General features: G+C 38.0%; 2 protein-coding genes across 10 annotated transcripts in view; one reads left to right on the top strand and one right to left on the bottom strand.

Moving 5' to 3' along the window:
• The window catches only part of BBIP1 (BBSome interacting protein 1), a 43,533-nt gene extending 29,263 nt beyond the window's left edge, over positions 1-14,270 (bottom strand). For 4 of the 8 annotated variants that reach the window (XM_032880272.1, XM_032880279.1, XM_032880269.1 and 1 more), the window contains exons 1-4: positions 14,093-14,270; positions 13,073-13,169; positions 1,259-1,336; positions 324-493 (exon numbers count right to left, since the gene is read on the bottom strand). In XM_032880272.1, the coding sequence (XP_032736163.1) occupies positions 327-493; positions 1,259-1,304 (213 nt within the window). In that variant the 5' untranslated portion in view covers positions 1,305-1,336; positions 13,073-13,169; positions 14,093-14,270 and the 3' untranslated portion in view covers positions 324-326. Of the gene's footprint in view, positions 1-124; positions 494-1,258; positions 1,337-13,072; positions 13,170-14,048 lie in introns of those variants that run through there. The other 4 variants (XM_032880265.1, XM_032880283.1, XM_032880256.1 and 1 more) reach the window with 4 other exon arrangements.
• The window catches only part of SHOC2 (SHOC2 leucine rich repeat scaffold protein), a 93,976-nt gene continuing 84,035 nt past the window's right edge, over positions 13,715-23,655 (top strand). The window contains exon 1 of one of the 2 annotated variants that reach the window (XM_032880218.1): positions 13,715-13,946. The gene's annotated coding sequence lies outside the window, so the exon portion shown is untranslated. Of the gene's footprint in view, positions 13,947-14,567; positions 14,657-23,655 lie in introns of those variants that run through there. The other variant, XM_032880209.1, reaches the window with a different exon arrangement.

Genomic DNA, 23,655 nt, shown 5'->3' with positions numbered 1-23,655 from the left:
ATAAAAGTTTCACTTAGTCACTTGTACCTATGAATGTTATCTATAAGACTCACAGTCATAGGAATAGTGAAACCGTAATTTATAGTTCTAAAAACTTGGGTAAAAGAAAAAAAAAACTATAAAATTTGGATTCAGTTTTTTAATTGCTCATGTTCAGTACAAACCAGAGGGTCTAAATTCACAAGTTTTGTTAGTCTTGGGTATTTTTATTTTATAAGCACTATCAGTTTTATTAAACACACCATCTTTAGCATACAGATGCAAATTATTGTCTAGCTATTATTAATAGTAAGGCAGAATATCCTGTAGAAGTGCTAAGTTACCATTCAGTGAGTTATTTGCTGTTGTTCCTTCTCTGCCACTTCTTGTTGGCGAATCGTATCCTGGGCTGCTTGCTGCATTTTCTCCAGTTTTTCCAGAGTCAGAGATTTTAAGGGCAAAAGTTTAGGTTTACACAGCACCATTGTGGTTACATCTTCCACTGACAACTGCCCTAAGTTTAAAAAGAAATGGTTTAGTGAGATGACCCAGTTGTACGGTGGTTTGGATTTGCAGCTAGAATGAGCATCTAACGACTTAATCCATTGTCAATGAAAGCTCTTGTTTTTAGTTATTTCAAATATATCAACATTTAATTCTAGGGAGTTTATAAGGATGACATTTTAAACTTCCTACCTAACATTCTAAGTTACCTGTGAGACATACAACATTTTGTATCAGGTGTTTAATTTGCAAAAAGATTTGGGAGAAATACATAGTGCATATGAATACGTACAGAGTAAAAGCATGGTATTAATATTTGTTAATATATAATATATAAGCATATAATTTAAATATATAATTAATATGAATATTCAAATATTAATATAAATGTTTAACTTATACCATCAGCATTTAACAATTGCTTGACTTAGGTTTCTTTTTCCCCACTTTCAGACCTTATTTAACATTAGTGAATTACACTTTTTTTTTTCTCTGACAATTTCATGTTTTTATCTGCAAATCTGAGTACAACTGGATTTCTAGGTCTAAGAAACAGTGCTTCATTTGTCATTTTTTTACTGGGGGGGGAAAGCAATGGATGAATTCTTTATAACCTACTCCTAAGAGAAACATAGTAATGATAAGTGCACAGTAAATGTGGCATACAGGATACAAAATACAATGTTTAGTACTGAGCCTGTTATATGCCATGCCTACTACTTTTTATTTTGGTCCCTATAATAGTCTGTGACCTAAGTATTTGTGATTTAGATACCTTGTTTTGGAAGAACTTCCCGGAACATTGACTTCACTTCCGCCATATCTGAATTGTTGGATACAGCTAAGTTTTTTCCTTCAATGAGAAATCAGTTATTAATATTCAAGAATGAATTTACAAAGCATATTGCTGGAGTATTTCCATTGTAGGTTAAGAACTAAAATAACAATTTCTATAAAGAACGAACTATTCAATCCTTGCATAATTATCCCATTAATTTCTTGTGCGTCTTTTCACTGAAACAAAGTTGAGAGAGTTCACGTAAGCATCTAGATCTTGTCAACATTCTTTAATCAGTGGAGGTGTTAATTTGTAAGGCTACATGTTCTAAATTTTTCCCCTTATGAAAAGTTAGGTAGGACTTCATTTTTTTAGACCTAATCACCTAATAGATATCGCTGAGGAAAACAGAAGCCTTTATGTGTGGCCCTTTGGTTCACTGATAGCATCTCCTAAATGGTGGATGATTTAAAAAAATTACCATTTGGGAAGTGTGGGGTAAGGCAGGTAGTTAGGAAAAAGGAGGAAGTAGGTAAATGTTTCCCTGACATTCCCACTTCTCAATAGCTAACATCTGGTTTCTACTTTAATCCCTTTGCTTTAATGACAAAAAGCATCCTAAGGATCAGTTACCTGGCTACACAGCTGACATTTGTAAGGAAGCAACACAAATGGGCGAAATTGGCTCTTGAACAGAAGTGAGAAGTTTGCTTTGAGTTTACTACTATCCTCTAATAACAGGGATAATATATGCTAAAGTGCCAGCAAATACCTTATCTTGAATATTTTGTTAAGATAATCAGCATATACCAACTGGCTGATGACATTTGTTTCCAGTGTTACATTCCAGATTACTGCTGTGCTGTATAGTCAGGGTGTTCTGGACTGTAATTTGTAGCATGATCCTTCTCCAAACACAGATGCTTCTCTAGACAGTCCCACCCCTTTTGTGATATTTCACCATAGTGATGCAACCTTACCATGTGCCTTTCACAACAGCACCAGAGAAGAAAGATTTACTATTATAAAGTGGTGATGCTGGCATGGTGCCTGTCTTTACCGCCCACTGCAAATTAATCAAGTGAAGCTGTTTCTGGTCTCAGTTATTCCTACTCTACTACACTTTGACATTTGTAATAAAATTTTCCTACTCTATCCACCAGGTCTCTTCTTGTTCAAATCCCTGTTCTGGAATATCTAAAATTCCTGAGGAAACTCTATCCGTTTTGCAGAACTTTGTCATCAAAATTTACTCTTACACTGCTCTTTCTGGGAGTGAAAATGAAATAGGGAGTGGACTGGGAATAAAGCATCTCATCACTAAGTGGAATCTGAGATAAGTGCAATATGCAGTTTTCTTAGAACACACTACTTCTGCCACGTTCTTTTCTTGTTACTTAGGCCTGCCAGTGGTACCCAGTGATCATTTCCTTTTTTTCCCCGACTGGATTATGTTGAAGGCTAATAGCATTGCAAATCCCTCATTAGTCTGAATACTGCTATAATAGAAAACAGCCTCTCCATTAAAATATCACAATGAAAATATTCAATAGGTCCTTATTTGGTGTAGATCTGATAGGATATGCTGCCAAAAGGGAGAATAGATACTACAGATGTTGACAAATATGAGGGAAATAACAGCTAAGAATTTTTGTATCACAAAATTTCTTACCAGCAAAACAGTGGATGAAATCTTAAATGTTTTATAGAGTAGCAACTGCAGCTACTCAGATCTGTCACTATCCTTTGCTTGCTCTCTCCTGTATCTCACATCCAAAATCTGGCTCCAGGAAAACAATGAAACTTGGTGCTCTACCAAAACTTAGTTTTCTCTCTCTCTCACTAAAGCTTCCATTGTTACTGCAAAGGGTGTGGGGCCAAAGGCCTGGTAGGGAGTGGGTTGGGTCTGGTGTGGGGAAGATGAGTGCTGGCAGTCACTTGCCTGGGTGGAGTGTCTGCTTTACTAGGGTTGGTTATTGTTCCTAGGCTCCCCCCCCCCCCCCCCCAGGCATTCGCAGGAGAGAAACAGGAAGGGAAGGGCTAAAATAAGCAAGGTGGTGGTTGGATGGCCCTCATTGGCAAGGCTGCACTGTCTTGATCAACTGCCCAGGGAGTCTACAGAAGCAAGGAACATTTTTTCCTTTACCCACTGGCCTGCTAATAGCCAAACATGGTGTTTTGTCTGGTGTAATGTGCCCTAAGGAGTTGTTGCTCCGAAAGGTACTTTCTTATTACGATAAGGTAAGATGTATGTAACACTAGGGACATACGGGTCAAAGAAGAAACATACCAACCATGACTGAAATTCGTGTGTATCATACAAGTGCCATGTCATTCAGTTCAATAAATATGTGAATGTCTGAGAGCCTAGCTTGTTCAGTCAGAAGAGCATGCAACTCTTGATCTCAGGGTTACGAGTCTGAGTCCCATGTTGGGTATAAATTACTTAAAAATAAAATCTTAAATATGTGTCTGTCATGTGGAAAGCACTGTTCATTAGTGAACAAGGCAGATAAAACCCAAAACTTTTTGGAGCCTATACTCTATAGAGTAAGGGGAGAGAAATAATAGAATTTTGTAAAGTAGTACATCTATAGAATATAAAATAGGGGGATTTAGGAGTGCTGAGTGGAGTACTGCAGTTTAAGTAGGGAAATGATCATGGATTCATTAAGAAGGTGAAAATCACTGTGACCTCATTTTGGTTGGCATGTTAAATTTTTTGAATTTGCAAAAAAGTCGAAAGTCTGATAATATCCAGAGTTAGAGAAAGTATAGGGAAATGGGCATTTTCTGTTGGTGGATGGGTTTTTGGGGTACAAATTTTTTACGAGACCAGTGCTCTAACCCTTGAGGTATGGAGCCTCGCCTGGGGTACAAATTTTTTAAAGGGTATTTTGTAGTATCTCTTAATATTTTGTATTATGTACTAAAACAAAATATGCACATTTTCTTTGACCTAAAGGTACTACTTCTAGTAATGAGCCCCAAAGAAAATAATGCACCAGTGTACGAAGATCTAAGAACAAGAATACTCATTAAAGCATTGCTTTGTATAGTAAAATGTTCAGCAGTATATCAACGGTTAAATAAATTATGACAGAGCTATATAATGGACTACTCTGTCAGATTTTAAAATGATAAATTTATCAAGGTATATTTTAAGAGTAAACATACTCAACTGCAGAAGTAAAATTCTTATACTAATAGAACCCAAACTTTTTAATGCTTAGAGAATACAATGTCAGTCACTTTTTGAGGCTCTTGTTCTGGGTAATTGGAAAATAATCCGCTTTCTTTCCCCCCATAGTTTTAGTTTGTAATCTGTCCCAGAGATAATGGTTTTCATACATAGTACATTTCAAAATCATGACGAAGTAAACATAACTGTCATAGCCATTGAGCTGGATGCCTCAAATTAATGCAGAAGAACTTGGAGGGAAACCAAGTCTTTGTCATGAAATATTTACTAACTGTAGGAGTGGGAGCTGAAAGACACTTAAGTTAGGAAGGATTACTACTTTAAATCAGTCATGCCCATATTGATAACATAAATTAATATTACAACTTGGACAAGTTAAACATTTCTGGGGTGATTTAGTTTGATACCTTATCTAAATTATGTGTGGGACTGGACAAGAACACTATAGTGTACTTCTAAACCCTGAGAATATAGGTCAGTAGTCCTCAGATTTTATGCTTACATAACACCCACAGGGATTTTAAAAAACTAGATAGAAAAACTAAGTACCCTTTTAAACCTTTCTAAATTGACATATAAATTTATCATAAAGTTCAAGTAGTTACAAAGATATAATTTCCAACATATTTAAAAATACTGTTACATCCGTCTTTTTAAAAACCTATCCAATATAATATAAATACCATAAAAATTTGACAGCTATTATCATCCATTAATAAAAAGAATGAAGAATTCTCTAAGTCAGAAATTTTATTTTTTTCTACCTAGACTTCTATTACCATTCCACTTAATTTTATTATAATACATTTTCATGCTTGAACGTATTTTAATGGTTAATTTTCCTACCATATTTCTCTAGAAATATTTATAAATGTATTGTTTATTTATTTTTAAAAAGTAGGCTTCATACCCACTGTGGAGCCCAACTTGGGGCGTGAACTCATGACCCTGAGATCAAGACCTGAGCTGAGCTCAGGAGTCAGACACTCAACCAAATGAGACACCCAGGCACTCCAAAAATGTTTATGAATTTAAATGAAAAACTAAGATATTCTGTATTGAGTTACTACAATTATTAGTAAAAAAAAAAAAAAAAAAAAACTAACCAAAACAAGTTATATACACATGGATAAAATAACAAGATGAAAAATAAAGTTAACGGCTATATATCTGTTAATAAGGACAGCTTTTAAAGTAAATACTGGACAGTAAAGACTGGAGTAGAAAGGATGCTCTTTTCAGGACAAGGGAATTACTCTTTCAGAATGAAAAAAAAAAACATAAGAGGAATTTGGGATCATATGTTCCTTTCCAAACACATTTTTTCTTTTAACAAACATACCAAATGTCCATAATGTGCCAGCCACAGCTAAATAAAGGAGCTAGAGTGGATAAGAACGAGTTCTCTTTGAGGAACTTGGGGAAAGTGGGTAGGGGAGAGAGAGACACATGTAAATAAATTACAGTTGAATACAACCTACTTTAATAAAAGCATGTGTACTGTGCCTTAAGAAACCAAAACCATAAATAATTTGGTTGGTTTAGGAAAGGTGACAGTGGCTGGTCTTTGAAGAACTACTAAATGTGATATTAGAATTAGCCTCACAAGGATGAATGGGGGTTTACTATGCAGAGAAGCAAGGGGACAGTGTTTTAGACAAAGTGAACAATATGCTCAGAGTCAGTAAAAGAAAAAAATCTAGGCAAATGGCTAGAGAGTACAGTGCACGTACAGTATATGTACTGTAGTGGGACTGACAAAGTGGAGGCCAGTTCACACTCAGCCTTAAATGTCATGAGTTTGGGCTTAATATCCTACAGAGAGAAGGGAGCTAATTGGATGGCTCTGAGTGGGTATGTGATTAGTTTTTTGGAAACACATTCTAGACAAAAAGGAAAAACAGGAGCTACAAGAGGCAAGGCGGTAAATAAGGAACTATAATTATTTAGGTAAGATGATGAGGGTATGAACAAAAGCAGTGATAACAAGCATCAAGAGAAGATACAAGAGGTATTCAAGGATATAAGAAGTTGAGATTCAAGTATCCTCCATTATTCCCCTCATCCCCCATAACCTCTGGGTGATAAAGAAATGAGAAAGGATGACTGAGATTTCAAGCTAACATTTTTGAGTTAATGCAGCTACTAACTGAAGTTGAGGACACAGAGAAAGTACAGGTTAAGGAGGAAAGGGTAAAGACCATGAATCAGGTACACTGGGTATGGAAGTCCAATAGGAAGGCAAAAAGGACTGGATGCCCAGAGAGCCAATGGTACAGTAGTATAAGCTACAGAAGTGGATATAATCACCTAAGAAGGATATGGAAATATGGCAGATGGTGATAGGAGAGGTGGTAAAAAGAGATGAGTATACATGTAGTGGGTGAGAGAAGGATCTGAAGTCATCTTAGTTATTTAAACAAATTTTTTTTTTTAAGATTTTTATTTATTTGACAGACAGAGATCACAAGTAGGCAGAGAGGCAGGCAAAGAGAGAGAAGGAAGCAGGTTCCCCGCCGAGCAGAGAGCCCAACGTGGGGCTCCATCCCAGGGCCCTGAGATCGTGACCTGAGCTGAAAGCAGAGGCTTAACCCACTGAGCCAACCAGGTGCCCCACAAAATAATTTTCTAAGCCTTAGTTTCACCTGTAAAATAAAGCTTGTAATGGCGCTGACCTCAGACAGTATATTAAATGACCTAACTCATAATTCATTACTAGTCCCTACCACCTGGTAAGAGCTCAATGGATGTTAGTGATTCTTAAACCATGGCAATATTGTCATAAAATTAGATTCTTAGAAAAAATAAGTCTGTTGACATGTATTAGAATTATAGAGGCTTATTATTAGAACAGAGTGGAGAAGAGCTTACAGGTGAGCAAGAACACTTAGAATTCTCCACCTATCCCTTTTGCATCTGTATTGCCTTATAGGTCATCTTAAAGGAAGAACAGTTTCAGTGCCCAGAAATGTACTCTAGCTTCCTTCTTTTAGCATAGTGGCTCTTAAATTTGTTTGCTTAAGAGTAACAGTAACAGCAGTGTTTTAGTACAAAATCATCTATTTTAACTACACAGACATTTTAAGGGATTTTTCTACAGTAATTCTGAAAATAAATTAACTTTCACCATAAGAGGTGATTTTAGAATTGAATTAGCAATTTACCCACCTCCCATTGCATCTCCTAAATTTATACTAAATTTAAGTAAGACCAGGTCTAGGAAAAGTTATTTTGTCAAACAGCACATAATTGGTAAGTGAAGAAACAGCCTTGGTCTCTTCAGTTTTCTCTGTGCTGCATCTGTAGGAATGGCCTAAAGACCCTAGATGGATTGAGTATGGAGCCCCACTGAAGGAACATGAACATCTCAGAATATGTTAGATAAGAGGATAGTAAGTAGATAATGGTATGTAGAAGCCAATGAAAGTTAAAGTAACATGGCATCTACAGTTTCTACTAAAATGGGGAGTTTTAAGCCACAAATGGCCTCTGCAAAGGAGGAACATAAAATATTAGTCAAAGAGTAAACCTCAGGATAAACATGTAAGTGCAGCATACTGACTAAAGCACCGCATTTTTTCCTCTTTACTATAGCTTTAACCAACATGTTTTTCTATCTCTCGATTTCTTTCTCCTTAATTTGAGGATGCAGCATTCCAGTTGTCATGTTTGATACCATTCTGAAGGAAATCTCTTAGGAAAAAATACTGCTTTTTGTCTGTGGATTTTGTTACAGCATTAGTCTTATCTTTAAAAGAGGATGCCATTGGAACTTTCAAATCTCAAGCTTAATTAGAAATATGCAACACTTTAAAAGCTTACAAGTTTTGCATTTTTTCCTCTCACAGATTAGATATGAGAACATTGATAAGACCAATACTGTGGGTCAAACAGCCGAAAAAGACTATTAGCTTTAGATGGTACACTATTTTCACCTAGCCATCTGGAAAACGTAGGCTATAATCTTAGAGGGGACAGACAGAGAAGGGGGATCGATTACTAAAGTCCAAATTGCATTCATGGTAACTCAAAGCATAGCCATATGGATAAGAAGTATCAAAATGAGGGGCACCTGGCTGGCTCAGTCATTAGAGCATGCAACTCTTGGTCTTCCAGGTTTGAGTTTGAGCCCCACACTGAGTGTAAAGTTTACTTTTAAAAATACAAACTAAAAAAAAAAAAAAGTATCACCATGAAACATACTATGAATGTCAATGCCAAGCCTTTGTTTCTAAAATGTTTGGGACAGGATTTGGATGTTTTTAAAACTGTCCTCCTAGGTCATACTAAAGTCTTAATCCAATATTTGATCTTTGTTAGGAGCCCCATGGAGCCATTTTGTGGATCAGTGTGGTTATCTTCCGTATGTGCCCACCACTCCTAATTTGCTATTAGCTCTGCACCATAATTCTTTTTCCCCTCCACTAATTTATCTTAAACTTAAAAGAGAGAGAGATTTTATGTATTTATTTTAGGGAGAGAGAGGAGAGTGAGATTGAGAAGGAAAGCACACACAAGCGGGGTGGAGGGCAGAGGGAGTAGTAGATTCCCTGCGGAGAAGGGAACCCAATGTGGTGCTCTATCCTAGGACCCTGAAATCATGACCTGAGCCAAAAGCAGTTGCTTAACCAACTGAGTCACCCAGGCGCCCCAATTTATATTAAACTTATCAGCTTATCCTAATTGTACAAAACTCCATTTTTTAAAATTTGAAATTGAATGCTTTAGAGTATTCTAGGATTCCAAGTATTTTAAACAAGCTGTGATAGTAAAATCTAATGTATGATTTAAAACAGAAACTTGTATTGGAGGGTTTTTTTTTCTTTTTCTTTTTGGATTCATCTATTTCACATTATACTTGAAATGGGATACAGGGTTGTACTCTAGCTCTATTGCTAGCTAGCATGACCCTGAATACATTTCTTAAACCAATTCCAGGTTTGATTTTCTCATAAAAAGCACGTTTAGTATCTGTCTTGGGTTGCAAGGTTCAAGTAAAAAGTAGATGTAAAAATGCTTAGAAATATAGTGTGACATTTATTATTCCAGGTTTAATTTTCGTATCACTGTAAAATAAGGATATGATAGGGGCTCCTGGGTAACTCAGTGGGTTAAGCCTCTGCCTTTGGCTCAGGTCATGATCCCAGGATCCTGGGATCAAGCCCCACATCTGGCTCTCTGCTCAGCAGGGGGTCTGCTTCCTCCTCCCCCTCTGCCTGCTTCTTTGCCTACTTGTGATCTCTCGGTGTCAAATAAATAAATAAAATCTTTAAAAAAATAAAATAAGGATATGATAGCAGACTGTTCTAGATTTCCCATTAAGTACCTTTGACTCTAAAAATTCTTTGACTCCTTATCAACATTATAGTACCTGTAAGATAGCATGAGCTATTGAAAGATGTTTTCCTTTAAAAACCTGTCATATTTATTTACTTTTAAAAAGCATGTGCTGCCAAACTGTGCTCTTGAAAAATACGCTTTTAAAAGATTTATTTATTTTTTTGAAAGAGAGGGAGTGCACATGCATGCACGGAAGTAGGGAGGGGCAGAAGGAGAAGGTAATCTTTTTTTAAAAGATTTTATTTTTTTATTAGAGAGTGAGAGTACAAGCTGGGGGGGCAGCAGGCTCCCACTGAGCAGAGAGCCCAACATGGGGCTCGATCCCAGGACTCTGGGATTATGACCCGAGCCGAAGGCAGATGCTTAACTGACTGAGCCACCCAGGCGCCCCTGCAGAAGAGAATCTTAAGCAGACTCCTCTATGAGTGTGGGGACTGATGTGGGGGCTCAATCTCACAAGTCCAGCTGAACCAAGAGTTGGATGTTTGACTAACTGTGCCACTGAGGCACCCCTCTTAAATATATTTCTAAGAAAGTATGATAAAGCAAATCTATTTCATAATATAATTCAAGGCTGAGAAAATGTGGATAAGTTTTTAAGCTGGTGGTAAAGAGTAAAAATGTTTAAAATTCTAACTGAGGGAATGGAAGCTTAGTGTACTTAAGAATCTATTTTGAATTTTTGATGGAGGTGACAAATGGCTTGTTGCCTAACCTAGAAAAATAAATGCACCTGAAATATGGCAAAAATTTTTGGGGGCAAAAAACGTATTTTCAGATTCTAATCTAAATATCAACACTATTTTCACTTAAGAAACATAGGTGATAAACTTCTGGCAGCTAAATTTTTGCTGGCTTGCTAAATGTTTAAAAAGTATTTGAACCAATGTTTTAAAATAGGAAGGTTTCACATAAAGTCCAAATTTGCTCCTCTTGACAGATCTGGCAACACTGGGCCCATATTCTTGCATGGCAAAATCGGGCTAGAGCTGGGAAGTAATGTCCCATTTAGATGAACATGGGGAGCTGTGTAGTCCCCTTTACTGCCTATTGTTCCTTTTCCCTTACTATTCCTACTGCTAAAGACCCTTGACTTCACAACTTAAGTAGAATACAGAACCACTATAATACACCAAATGCAAATGCCGTTTTATCATTAATAGGTATTAAGAAACAAAAATACAATCTTTGAGAACTAAGGGAGGTACCAGAAGCAATCTGTTTATGTAAAGAACAACAAAGGATATTTTTTGGTGAGTATTTACTAATTTAGATCCTTTTAAGTAAATTCAATCTGCCTATTACAGGTTGTGGATGGGGGTGGCAGGAATGGTAGGAAAAATATGAAACATTTTGTTTTACTCAAGACTTATGATTGACAGGTGAATTTTCAAATGTGTATTAGATTTCTGAATGTAAACTACCATGAAGAAAAGGTGAAAGAGGGGGCCTAAAAAGAAAGTGTTTTTCAGCAGACATAAAGTAGTAATGTTCATTCTCACCCAAGTGGCTGCCCACATGCTAGCTGAGCTTAATTTGGACTGATAATATTCATCTGGAGATGCCAAATAGCATCATATGTCATGTGGCTAGAAACTATAGTAGTTCTATTCTGTTTTGCTATCTGGCATCTGCTAGCAGAAAAATGTTGCAACATGTTCAATTTGGCTAATTAATTTAGACTCATGTGAATAAAATGTGCAGTGTCTAGCTTCTGAACTGTGCCTAGGCCTAAGAACAGGAACTGTTCTTCTTGGATGAATTTGGATGATGCCACCGGTTCTGGTATACTTCACCAGCAGACACTACTATTAAGTTAATAGAAAATGACACATCCTACTCACACAAAATACCAGATGGCCAGCAGTTGCCTTGGTATCTGCTTTGATAACATCAAGATTCATCTGTATTTGAATTGCAGGGCCCACACATCTTTCATCAACAGTCCTCAGGGTGCCAGGAGTTGACACTCCTGAAACTGTGCTGACATCAGTACACTGCTGCAGATTATATCACATCAGCTCCAAGTGCTGGCGAAGTAGCAGCAACACTTTACTACAGGGAGACAATCAGCCCAGGACACTGGCACTTACTCTCCACAGACAGGAGGATTAAATATTAAACTCTCCATTGTAGGATACCATAGAAGGCTGTGTGTGCAGAGAAGTGGGATGGATTTAACTAACAATGCATGACAATGGTAGTTACAGTTATTTTTGAGAAGGCGTAATCATGATTGGCTAAAGTATGAATGCTATGAATATTCTTGCAAAATATGTTAAGACTTATAAGGAATAAGAAAAAAGGAAACACTGAAAATACTTCTGGCCTGAACTCTTTAAAATGACAATGACATAAACATTGACTGGATCCTAAGTTTTGTTGGAGGAGCAGGGGAAAAGGTATAAAAGATATTCTTGGGTCAAATGAGAGAATACACATACAGGCTAGATTTTAAATAACACAGAATTAGTAATTTCCTTAGTTGTGATAATGATACTATGTTTTGCAGGGGAACTTTATAATTCTTGGGGAATACATTTTGGAAATTTTAGAGGTGTCTGCTTAACAAGTGTCTAACCTGTTACCGAATAGTTTAATGACAATGAAAAAAGCATGAAAAGGGATGAAATAAATATGGCAAAATGTTAACTGCTGGATCTAGGTGAAGGGTATAAGAATGTTTTTTGTATTATTTCGACTTTTTTATGTATGATTTTTTTTAATTGAGGGAAGAAATCATGTTGGAAAGACTTCAGAAGGGAAATCTAAGAAAAGGTTGAGTAACAAGAACTACACTGAATTTAATCAACTGAAGCTGGCAATGTTTCGGGCACCTGGGAAACACGAAATATATTCAGTTTTTTAGAAAGTATTTACCAAAATAATATCAAGATCAGAATAACATGATAGGGAGGATAGATCCACCTAATAGGCAAACCATTCTATTTAGATGTAAACATAGTAAAGCTAAGAACATAAGCAGCTGTTATATGAAATAGTGGTTGTCATAAAAGAAGTACAAAAAATGCTAGGTAAGCACAGAGGAAATTACTTCCTGTTGGGAGAGAATCTGGAAACACATCTCCAAGGATAACTAGGACATGGAAACAAGAGTCATGAAAGGTTAGTGCTTCAATGATTAATTTCGGAAGAAACAAGAATAGTTCATTTTGAATACAGCATGAGTAGTATGGAAGTAGAAAGAAATAAAGAAGTTAGGTTTGCACCCTTGTTGACTGGCTGGGTAAATACAATTTTCAATTTACCTGAAAGTTCTCCTGGTCTTTTTTCTGGCAACGTTAGGCATCCAACCCAGTATGACCAAGATGACTTACAGTTCTTGACTCAAGCCTACAGAAGGAACTACACGAGATAAAGTGTAACAACTCTTGAACTATATAAAAGGCTTACGGTACTTTTATGAATATTCACAGGCATTAAGTTGTTTAATAAAACGTAGGCGTGGAGGATTAGGACGGTAGAGCTTCACCTAGCACCGCAGTCATTGGTTTTAAGCCCCCAAAAGAGAAACAAAAGGAATAACGTAATGTTAAGACAAGAGGCGGGGAAGGAAGACTTAGAAGTGTTGCCGCTGCAGTGCAGGACCACCTCCTTCCTTTCTAGGTAGTAATGGAAAACGATTTCCTCAAGCTCCAGAATTCTCTGTCCTCCAAAGATCAGGGTGGAAGCACTTAATAGGAACTTAAAGGGCGAGGTCAGGAGCTCCATCTTGCGGGAGTGCCCTGCGGTGCGAGCCTAAGCCCCCTCCTTACCCGGCTGGCTGCAACTGGGCGCGAGGGGCCGGTGGAGCGGCCTCGCCCCACAGGGAACCTCAGACGGGCGGGGGTAGGGCGGGCAGGCCAGCCCGGAAAGAAAACCTTCTTCCAGCGGAAGCGGCTGTGAGCCCTGGTCACCCCCTCGCTCTCCGTCTCCCACCGGCCGTCTAGCTGTGGGCTGCCTCACCGGACTAGGCAGACGGACCCACATCTCACTTTGCGACTCCAGCTGGAATGGGCACTCCCGGTGGTGCCGGGGTCTCTGGCTATTCCCACCCTTCCGCCGTGACCCCATTCAGAAGTGCCAAATGCAACTTCCGGGCAGGACAGGGATTTTCGGAACCCTAACCTTTTGTCCACCTAGGTAAGTGACCAGACGTCCCAGCAAAATAAGGGCCAGGAAACCTGCTCCTTCCTCTTCCCCATCCCGGGCAGGTAGTTCTAAATATGAAGTAAGTTGTCTAACCTGGGATGTCTGATCACCTTTGGTCCTTTTCCGGGCCTACTTACAGATTTATCTTCCCAGACGGCTCGACTGTTGCCCAGGGCAACGGTGAGATTTGGGCGAAGGGAAAACTACGTCACACTGGAGACGGGAGGCCAGGAAACTCCCTGCCATTATCAGTTATGGCTGCTTTGGCTTCAACAGTAACTTCCGATTGCAAGTTGTCACTCTACCCTGTTGGAGGCTTACTCTGTGGCTCGGCTTGCCAGCGGCGCCCAGTGGGCGGGAGAGGGCGTAGAGCAGCCGAGGAAAGGAAAAGGGCGGAGCAAGGGAAGCTGGCTCCAATGTCTCTCTCTGATTGGGCAGCGTCTTTGGCGCCAGTGCCTCACTCTGATTGGGCAGCGTCAGTATGCTTGGCTCCGCCTGTTTTTCTTCTCCGGCGAGTGACGGGCCTGAGCCGGAGGGGTGGGGCGGGGCCGTAGGAGTGAGAGTGTGTGGAGGGGCGGGCGGGGCGGGGCGGGGCAAGTGGGGGAGGGGCGGGCGGGGGGCGGCGGTTGGGCAGCGTCGCTTCTAAGGAGGAGGAGGAAGGAGGGCGAGCGCGGAGGATGGCGGAGTTGGGGCTCCTGACGGTAACCCCGGGCGGCTGAGGCGGGAGGGTAGTTGTTGGTGGGTTCTTCCTGCTTTCGTTCCTACCCGTCGGGCGGTCCAGCTGGCTGTCGACTGGGGGAGGCCCCGCGCGCCCTGAGGGGATAGAGCCGGCGGGGCCGGGGCGAGGCCCGAGGGGCTGGGGCCCTGGGAGGCGCCGCCGCCGCCGCCTCTTTCCTGGGTCCTGTCGCAGGGAGGGCCCGGCCCTCGGAGCCGGCTCTCGTGCGGGGCCCGCAGCGGGTCTCCGAGAGTGAGCCGGGCGGCTCTGACAGCGGCCGGGGCCGGGCCTGCGGTGGCGGCGGGCGGCCGGGGCAGCTCGTAGGCGGGGGCGAGTCGGCGAGAGGGCGCGGGCCGGGGGCGCCCGGCGGATGGCCCTGCTCCGCTCTGCCCCCGGGGGCACCTGGCTCAGGCTGCGGGGCGCCCCGTGGGCGTCCGGGCGGCGTGTAAATCGTTGGTCGGGGCCTTGGCGCAGTGCTAGTGGTGCGGGGTGGGGTATTTCCTCGCCCTTCCCCAAAGCCCACCACTCTCTCCCCTTCTGTCGTTTCGGTGAAGAGTGGAGAGTTGGCTTTGGGTTTGTTGCCTGGTGAGGCGAGTTGTGGGCATCCAGGACCGCCCTGTTGGACTTGCTTGGTGGCAGCCTGTTTCCGCGGTAGCTTTTAGGAATAGAGGCAAAGTACTCTATCTCCTCCCCTCCTTCCCCCCGCCCCCCCCCACCCCCCAAGCTTTTAACGCTGGAGGCTTCGGGAGCAAGCGATTTTCCCCCAGCCCCTCAGTATCCATTGTTTTGTACCATCCCCCTCCCCCGCCCCAGCCTAGGTAGAAGAAGAATGACTTCAAACCCTTAATTGCCCCCCCCCCCCCCCCGTTCTTAAATCGGCAGAGGTATTGTGTTATTGTGTTTGTATGGATTTACAAACAGGTGGAATGAATACCGATTCGGGAGTGGAAAGAAGATGCTTTTTTATGTGTTTCGAAGCTTTCAGCCCTTACAGTTGGTGATTTGATTTTCTTGTCTGTCGCTTTGTATCATAATGGGGGTGATGAGAATAAAAGAGGAAGCAATGTTTTGCAACCTACCCAAAGAAATATTTTTTAAGTCTCTGGGGGATGCTGAAGCAAAATTGGGTTGTAGATATGTACTGTAGAGTATTTGCTTCAGTCTATAGCTTTCACCTGTGCAATTTTGTATACTTCTTCATAAATGTCAGCTTCTGGTATCTACTGAGAGGAATTACTGTATCTAAAACTTAAAGTTTTTGTTTTCCAGAATCCTAGGGTATACTTGTGTAACCAAATATTTTTGTATTTAATTGTAGCATTAACACTGAAAAATTATCTTATTTTAAAGACCTCAGTTTATTAGTGTACTGATTTCTACTATTTCCATGCCATAGCTCTTAAAACTGTTAATATGTATTTGAAGAAACTTAGCTATTGGGTACAGTCTGTAACATTCATACATTTATATTTTGAATTTGTCAAGTGCTGAAGACTTTCTGTGTGACAGTGACAAGAATTTTTAGAAATTATATATATATCATATATATATATAAAACCATTCCCTACCTGTGGAATTTAGATTGAATATGATAAATCTTCTAAATACCTATTTGACATAAGGTACATTGAAGCTTTTATTTAATTATGAATATACATTTGAAAAATAGATCTTAGACAAGTAAAGGCCTTAAGGTTTGTAACTTTCAAATGGCTTAAGTATAATACAAACCTAACATAAAACTGTATTCTTGAAATGCCACAGAGTTTGGAGAGGTGGACCTAGCCTATCTAAGATGACTACTTTTTCTTAGGGTGTTTGTTTAGTTTTTGAAGAAACAACTACACTACTCTCAGGTTGGCATTTGCTTATTAATCTCTCATTGTTAATACAGTTTTCAAGTGTTTTTCTCTTGTTAAAAGTTGTTGGGAATAAAAGAGTGATTAAGAGATACATTAATAGCTTGCAGCTAGATTTTTAAAGTTTTTAAACTACCATATTCAGAAAGTCGATGAGAGCTGTGTTTTGATAATTGTAGCCAGACATGTGCAACAACTTGTGAATTACAGACCAGTCAGAAATTTGAAACAAAAAGTACATCAAAATTATAAATTCTTATGTTATATTGACGGAATTGTGCGTTTAAAGTATTACTGTTTCTTTAATAACTTGGGACAGAACTTGTCCCATGTTAGAGAGTCATAAACTAGAATTCTGTGAGGGATCTTCTAAAGATGCCTTCTGGATAGTTGCTGGGGGATGTGTGTGTGCGCGCGCGTGAGTGTGTGTGTTTAATTTGATTTTTTAAAGTAATCTCTACACCCAGCATGGGGCTTGAACTCAAAACTTCCAAGATCAAGAGTTGCATGCTCTTCTAACTGAGCCAGCCAGGCGCCCCCTCTGCTGGTATATTTTTTGACGTGCCTTACCCATATGGGGGAAAGGTAAATAATACTGAATTTCTTTGTTATCCAGGCAGTCCTATTTGTTTTGAAAATATGCTGGATTATCAGTATCTGTTGTGTAATTTAATATTTCGGTAAGACTTGTGTTCTTTAAACAATTTAATTTTTGATTTTTTTTCTAGCGAGATATTTAAATATAAAAATAAACTGTTGTATTATTGATTAAAAATATACCTTAACTTCTGTGTGTAGATAGAAAGATGAGTTTTTTTTGGAGGTCAAAAGAATATATCTTTAGAATTCAGTTTACTATATTATTCATGTATCATTTACATATCATTCATGTATGAAAACATAAAATCTATGTTTATAATCAAAAAACCAAAACAAAAGTAGCTCGCCTCCCCCCACAACAAAACACAGTAAAACCAAACAGACTGACCCATAAATCCTACAGTGAGTTCTGAGGTTAATGTTTTGGCCTTGGTGGAAGTGTTCTTGAATTACTTTATAAAATATCACTTCTGTTAGGAGAGGAAATTTAGATATAGAGTAAACACTTTGACATTTCCTAATAAGACTAGTAGGGAATTGGTAAATATTTTGTTGTACATAAATTAGAAATTAGCTGTAATTTTGCAGCAGAGTGTTATTTTAAGTACTTTCATGTACTTGAGAAACTGCAGATACTAAATTGGTTGTTTTTTTGCTTATTGTTAGACTTTGCTTCATGCATTTTATATTATGTATTGGCATATTATAATTTAAGGCTAAATCTTCCATAGGCTGAATTATAAAAATTTTGTTTTTTGAATTTTGAATTTTGTTTTGTCTGCTAGTTATACCACATCAAAGTTAGGCCATGTAAATCTTCCTGAAAATATTTTCTGAGATTATACTAGTTAAATTTTTGTATTTTTCTAGCTCTGTTTACACTGACTTTTAAGATCTGAAAAATTTCTAAGTCACAAGGTGACCTATGGAATGCTTGAACTTTATATAGAGTGTTCTGAAATGTAATTGCAGTCAGTGAAGGTTGAAAGAAACAAGGATGAGTTGGAAAAACTGATTTATGTTCTAAAATAGGTAATTGCATTATTTTTGAGGTAAACTAATGCTCATTCTTTGGTACTTTCTCCTGGTTCCCATCTTTTTAGCACAGCATCTTTAATTTTGCAAAACAAAGTTGTAACACATGAAAATAATTTTCTAATTACAAAAGGCTCTTTAGCTTTTGAGATGTTGGTAACATATGTGCTTTCTGAGAAAGTATGAGGTTCCCATTATCAAGATTTAAAAGAACTAATTAGATTTCACACTATATATCTCATTCCAACTTCTCTAAAGATCAGAACGGATTGCAAAAAGTAGTGCATGCTGTAAAAGGTAAGGGTTCTTTTATTGGAAAGAATGAACATACTGCTTGAAGCTAAAACATTAAAGGGGACCTTAAAAGTGGGTATAATTGGTCCCTATGTGAAATGAACTTGAAAGACTTTATGAATTATGAAGTATTTTGACATGTATATCTTCTAAGTTTTATAGCGTTGTGAACACTTAAAAGTTAAGTACTTTATTTGCCCTCAAATACTATTTGTAAATTGTACAATTTTAATTAAGTAATTTCATAGTTGATAAAGAGAGCCCTTTTTTTCTTTTGGTTTTCCTAATGTCTTGGAAATTCTGATGTCTTGGCAGACAAGAAATTACTTGTTCTGACAATGAATTAACTCCCAAGTTTTAGGTATTAATCAGTTAAATTTGCCCTTTCTCAGTTTCCAGTTTTGTGTTGTACAACACTTCTTCCTGCTTTCAAAACTGTCAGTTTTGTAAATAGTCCTTAAGTTTAAAATTTTGTTTTGTATATCTTATTAACTATAATTTCATATTCATAATGTTATCGACCTTCTACTAAGTGCCATGTATGTCCAAGACTCTGAAGATACATAGATAACATTATGTTTTCTGCTTTCAGAAAGTTCACAGTTTGTTGCATGAACTGTGCAAGTCAATAGTAAATTGTTTTACCATGTTGACAAGTGCTTTGATAGCAGTATCAGTATGTGTTGGAGAACTCAGATGGATTAAGACACAGATTGCATGTATAACCAGCAATGCTTGCTGGAGAATAGGACATGAATTAACTCTTGAGGGGTAAGTAGGGTAGAGTGGACAGAAAAAGCATAGAAGTTAAGCTCCATTTGGAGAATTGCAGGTGAATAGCAATTTGGATTCTATGTATGATTTAGTATTTTAGTAGGGATTCATGAAGGCATATATTTTTAGAGATTGTTATTTCTTGTGTTTAATTTGGGCCTTGGATTGTGGATCTGCATGAATGTTGGAGATTTTAAATCTTTTAACTAAGTATATTTTTCGTTAATATTTTAATTAAATACAAGAATAATTTATCAGCCTGATGTGGAATAATCCCCAAGTTTAGACTTTTGATAATTATTTTTCAGTCACATTTAAATATCTTTTTCTCAACATTTATGCATCATGTTAAGAGTAACATTTATCAACCTCTTTAGAACTCAGTGGTGTTTACTGTAAAAACATTTAAAATTAACTCTTCTTGGGGCACCTGCTGGCTCATTTGAAAGAGCGTGCCACTCTTGATCTCAGGGTCATGAGTTTGACCCCCTCCTTGGGTGTAGAGATTACTAAAAATAAACTTAAAAAAATAAGATTCACTCTTCTGAGAGCATTAAAACCACCTGTTTTCATACTTGCTTCAAAGTGCCACTCTTTCCAGGATATAACTGCTGATATAACTGGGAACGTCAGACTATATCATCAGCAGTTATATCCTGGTAGAAGTCTGTGTGTGGCTTACATGATTTAAAAGTTCTCTAAATTTGAATATTAAGTGATTTTCCATATAGTATGATTTGATACTCCATAGAGGCCGTTTTTTTGCCATTCCAAACTCTGTTCCCTCAAAGTGCCATGGTTTCTCATTTTAAAAGATTCTCATACTACTTTTTATTGTAGCTTTTGATCCTTCCAGTTATTTTTGTTATAGAAACTCAAGAAATTCATTTTTAAATTTTTCACCATTTAGCAGTTACATTATACATTTTAAAAAAAGTTTATTTAATTATTTTGAGAGTGAGAGTGAGCACAAGAGCAAGCAGGGGTGGGGTGGGGAAGGGCAGAGGGAGAAAATCTTTGTGAGCAGACTCCCTGCTGAGGGAGGAGCCTGATACCAAGCTTGATCCCACAGCCCCAAGAGATTATGACCTGAGATGAAATGAAGAGTCAGATGCTTAACCAACTGAGCCATCCAGGTGCTCCTACATTATAAATTATATGTCACCTCATTTATTTCAGGGTTATTTATTAGGAAACTAAAGCTTTCTGGTTTCATCTCCTTGGATAGATACAAGTCCGTGCATTCTCACCTGGCTAACCCAGTCACCCTCTGGCTTCTGTATCACGTCCTCTGGGAGGCCTTCTTTGATCCTTAGATTCTCTTGTTCTAAGGTTCTTTGGCACCTGCACTTACTCTTTTTGAATATTTTCGTAATGATGTTTTTTAATGTCTGTTTTGCTAAGATTGTAAGTTTCGTGATAGCATCAAGTATGTCTGTCTGTCTTTACTACCATTTCTCCAGTATCTAATGCCTAGACTGTAGGGTCCTAATAAAAAAAATTACTAAAATTAGTAGTCTTGAGCCCCCAAAACAAACAGACCACTGAAAAGGACAAAGAGATGTCATAGTGCTTTTGGTCTTAAACATATTTTCTGCCTTTAGAACCTCTCAGGTCTTAATTGAAGGCTTTTTTTTTTTTTTTCCTCATAATGTACAATTTTAAAAAGTTTAGTTACCAAATGTAAAAAGGACTGAGATATCTCCTAGAGGTCATAAGAGAGTTGAACATGGGGGGAGGAGGGGGGACACTTAAAAATCAGATACAGAACATTTTTTTAAAAAATGGGTGTTTAAGTCAGCTTAATATAAACAAAATAAACATAGAATCTGAACATAAAATAAACAGAATCTTTCAAAGCACCATTTGTTTTACGTATAGAAGAGTATAACAGTAATGCTGATAGAAGATCATGAAGAAGTGATTAACTGCTGTTAGTGAGTTTTGTTCATGATTACACAGGCCCATGTGTTGTATTTGGGAGAGGTTTTTATCTAAAATGATGCAATTAAAAAATTACAATGTCGGGCGCCTGGGTGGCTCAGTGGGTTAAGCCTCTGCCTTCAGCTCAGGTCATGATCTCAGGGTCTTGGGATCGAACCCCGTTTTGGGCTCTCTGCTTGGCAGGGAGCCTGCTTCCTTCTCTCTCTCTCTGCCAGCCTCTCTGCCTACTTGTGATCTCTCTCTCTCTCTCTCTCAAATAAATAAATCTTTAAAAAAAAATTACAATGTCAAACTTTTTTATTAGAAAGATGTGCTTAATGAGGTGAGACATAGTAGACACCATAAGTACTGAGTAAAATTAAGTTGAAGCAAATAATTATCTGAAAGTACTGAATCACTGTGTATAAGTACTTTACAGTTTGTAGAAGTGGATTTTATACCTACCATGTTGTTTCTTTCCTTCCTTAGCGATGAAGTATGTAAAATTGAGTAACATGTTTTTCCTCGTTAGTTTTGAATAAAAACATACCTGTTGCAATGATATGACAAAATGACCTACGTATTTCTGCATCTTTTGTTCTGTTAAAAAGAGTAAGCTTTATTTTTGGGGTATTTCTTGGTAACCGGGACTGGAAAAATTAGATTGGGGGTTGTAATTACTTCTTTGTTATAAGCATGTGGAGTCTAACAGATTGACCTCAAAGAGATTATATTTAATTCCAATTTTGTTTATATATCCTTTGGGGTAAAGAATTCAAAATTTCACCTAAGGGCTTTAGTTCTTATTCAGATAAACTGCACGTTATCTTAATATCGTAATCTATTGAAGTCTATGATTCTGTAACTATGGGTAGAAAAGGTGGTTATTTATATTGCCAAAACAAATACTGGTTTACCTACCGTGTGTTAATTACCATTTTAGACTCATAGAAATAGGATACTTATATACTAGGCAGCTTAAAATAGTAAGGTTTTATGATTTAATCTTGAAGACATTTATTTCTGCACTTTGGAAGTAGTGATTTGAAATTCTTAATACTAGAAATATGGCCTAGTTTCAGAACACCCACTAAGCAACTGTGGGAACTCAGCATGCTAAATGGCTTGTAGTGCTGCAGTATTTTTTAATTTTTCCCCACCCCCTGTTATATAATAGCTTATAGTAGTACACACAGAACATGAGTATTTGGGACAAGAACAAAGTGTATTGAAGTCCCCAAAACATGTGAGATTGTCAGGCTTTCTGTTGAGTAGTTGGAAGCTAAAAGGTGATCAAATATAATGATGATTAGTGAGTGAATGACACACTTCAGGTTGATGTTTTAGGTTGCAAATAAGACAGGAAAAAGCCAAGAATTTAGGGGGGGCGCTTGAGAAAAATTACTTTTAAAAAAATAGTCACTATTTTTTAGAAAACAAAATTTTTAAGAATTTAGTTAGAATTCTTATTTAAGAAGTTTGATAGCTCTGATTTAAACATTTCCATGATGCGTGTGTACAGGACTTAAAAGTTTCAGTGGAAATAATTCTAAACATTTCCCCCAGAATGTTGTGCAATGGAAACATGGCAGCATTTTGTCAGCCTATGAGAACCAGATACTGAAACTGATTAGCTACTAACTATGAAGAATGAAATCTAGTTCATACTCATTTTTCAGGAAAGCATGTTTGTAAAGGGATTCGATAAAATATAGCTTTGCCATTTTATTTTATTAACTAAAGGGATTGAGTTGATTTGCATGCATGCAGATGGATATTTAGTTAAATGTTTCAGTTTAAAGATTTTTATGATACAAAAAAGGAAAAGAATTTGCTTTAAAAGTTGGCTATGTAATTCTTGTTGAGTTAGCTCTGTGAGTAATGCCTTAATGCAAACTAGTTGTATATAAAAATATAAAGAATTGGGGTGCCTGGGTTGTGTATTCGGTTAAGTGGCTGCCTTTGGCCCCCGTCTTCCTCGGGCCTGGGATCCAGTCTGGCATTGGGCTCTTTGCTCAGTGGGGAGCCTGCTTCTCCCCTGCTTGCTGCTCCCGCTGCTTGTTCGCGCTGTCTCTCTCTCTCTCTCAAATAAAATCTTTAAAAAAAACACAAGGAATTTATCTGGTCTTTTCTCTGCTGGAATTCAATTATACGTGACATTTTCTTGGGGGTGTGTGTGTGTGTGTGTGTGTGTGCATTTAATGATAATTGATAAAATAATAATGATTCTGTGGCAAGATCTCAAATTTTTGTTTCATCAAAGAAAGTTGAAATTAATAAAATTCAAGTTTTGCTATATTTGATTATATTCAGATTCTTTAAAAATTGATAATCCACAAGTGGTAGTCATGTGCTAAAATAATTTGTTAATTAACTCATCTCTTTCCTGACTCTATCCAGTTTTTATAACTAACAATGTGATAATATTTGCATTGCTTCCAAGAATAAAATTAAGTATTGCCAAATAATGTTTTTTTTCTTTCTGGCATGATTTAAATAT

The sequence above is a fragment of the Lontra canadensis genome, unplaced genomic scaffold (assembly GCF_010015895.1).
Source record: "Lontra canadensis isolate GAN:19392208 unplaced genomic scaffold, GSC_riverotter_1.0 scaffold3, whole genome shotgun sequence".
Lineage (NCBI taxonomy): Eukaryota > Metazoa > Chordata > Mammalia > Carnivora > Mustelidae > Lontra > Lontra canadensis.
Note: the sequence above shows the minus strand (reverse complement) of the source record. Positions and strands in the feature narration are given on the sequence as shown.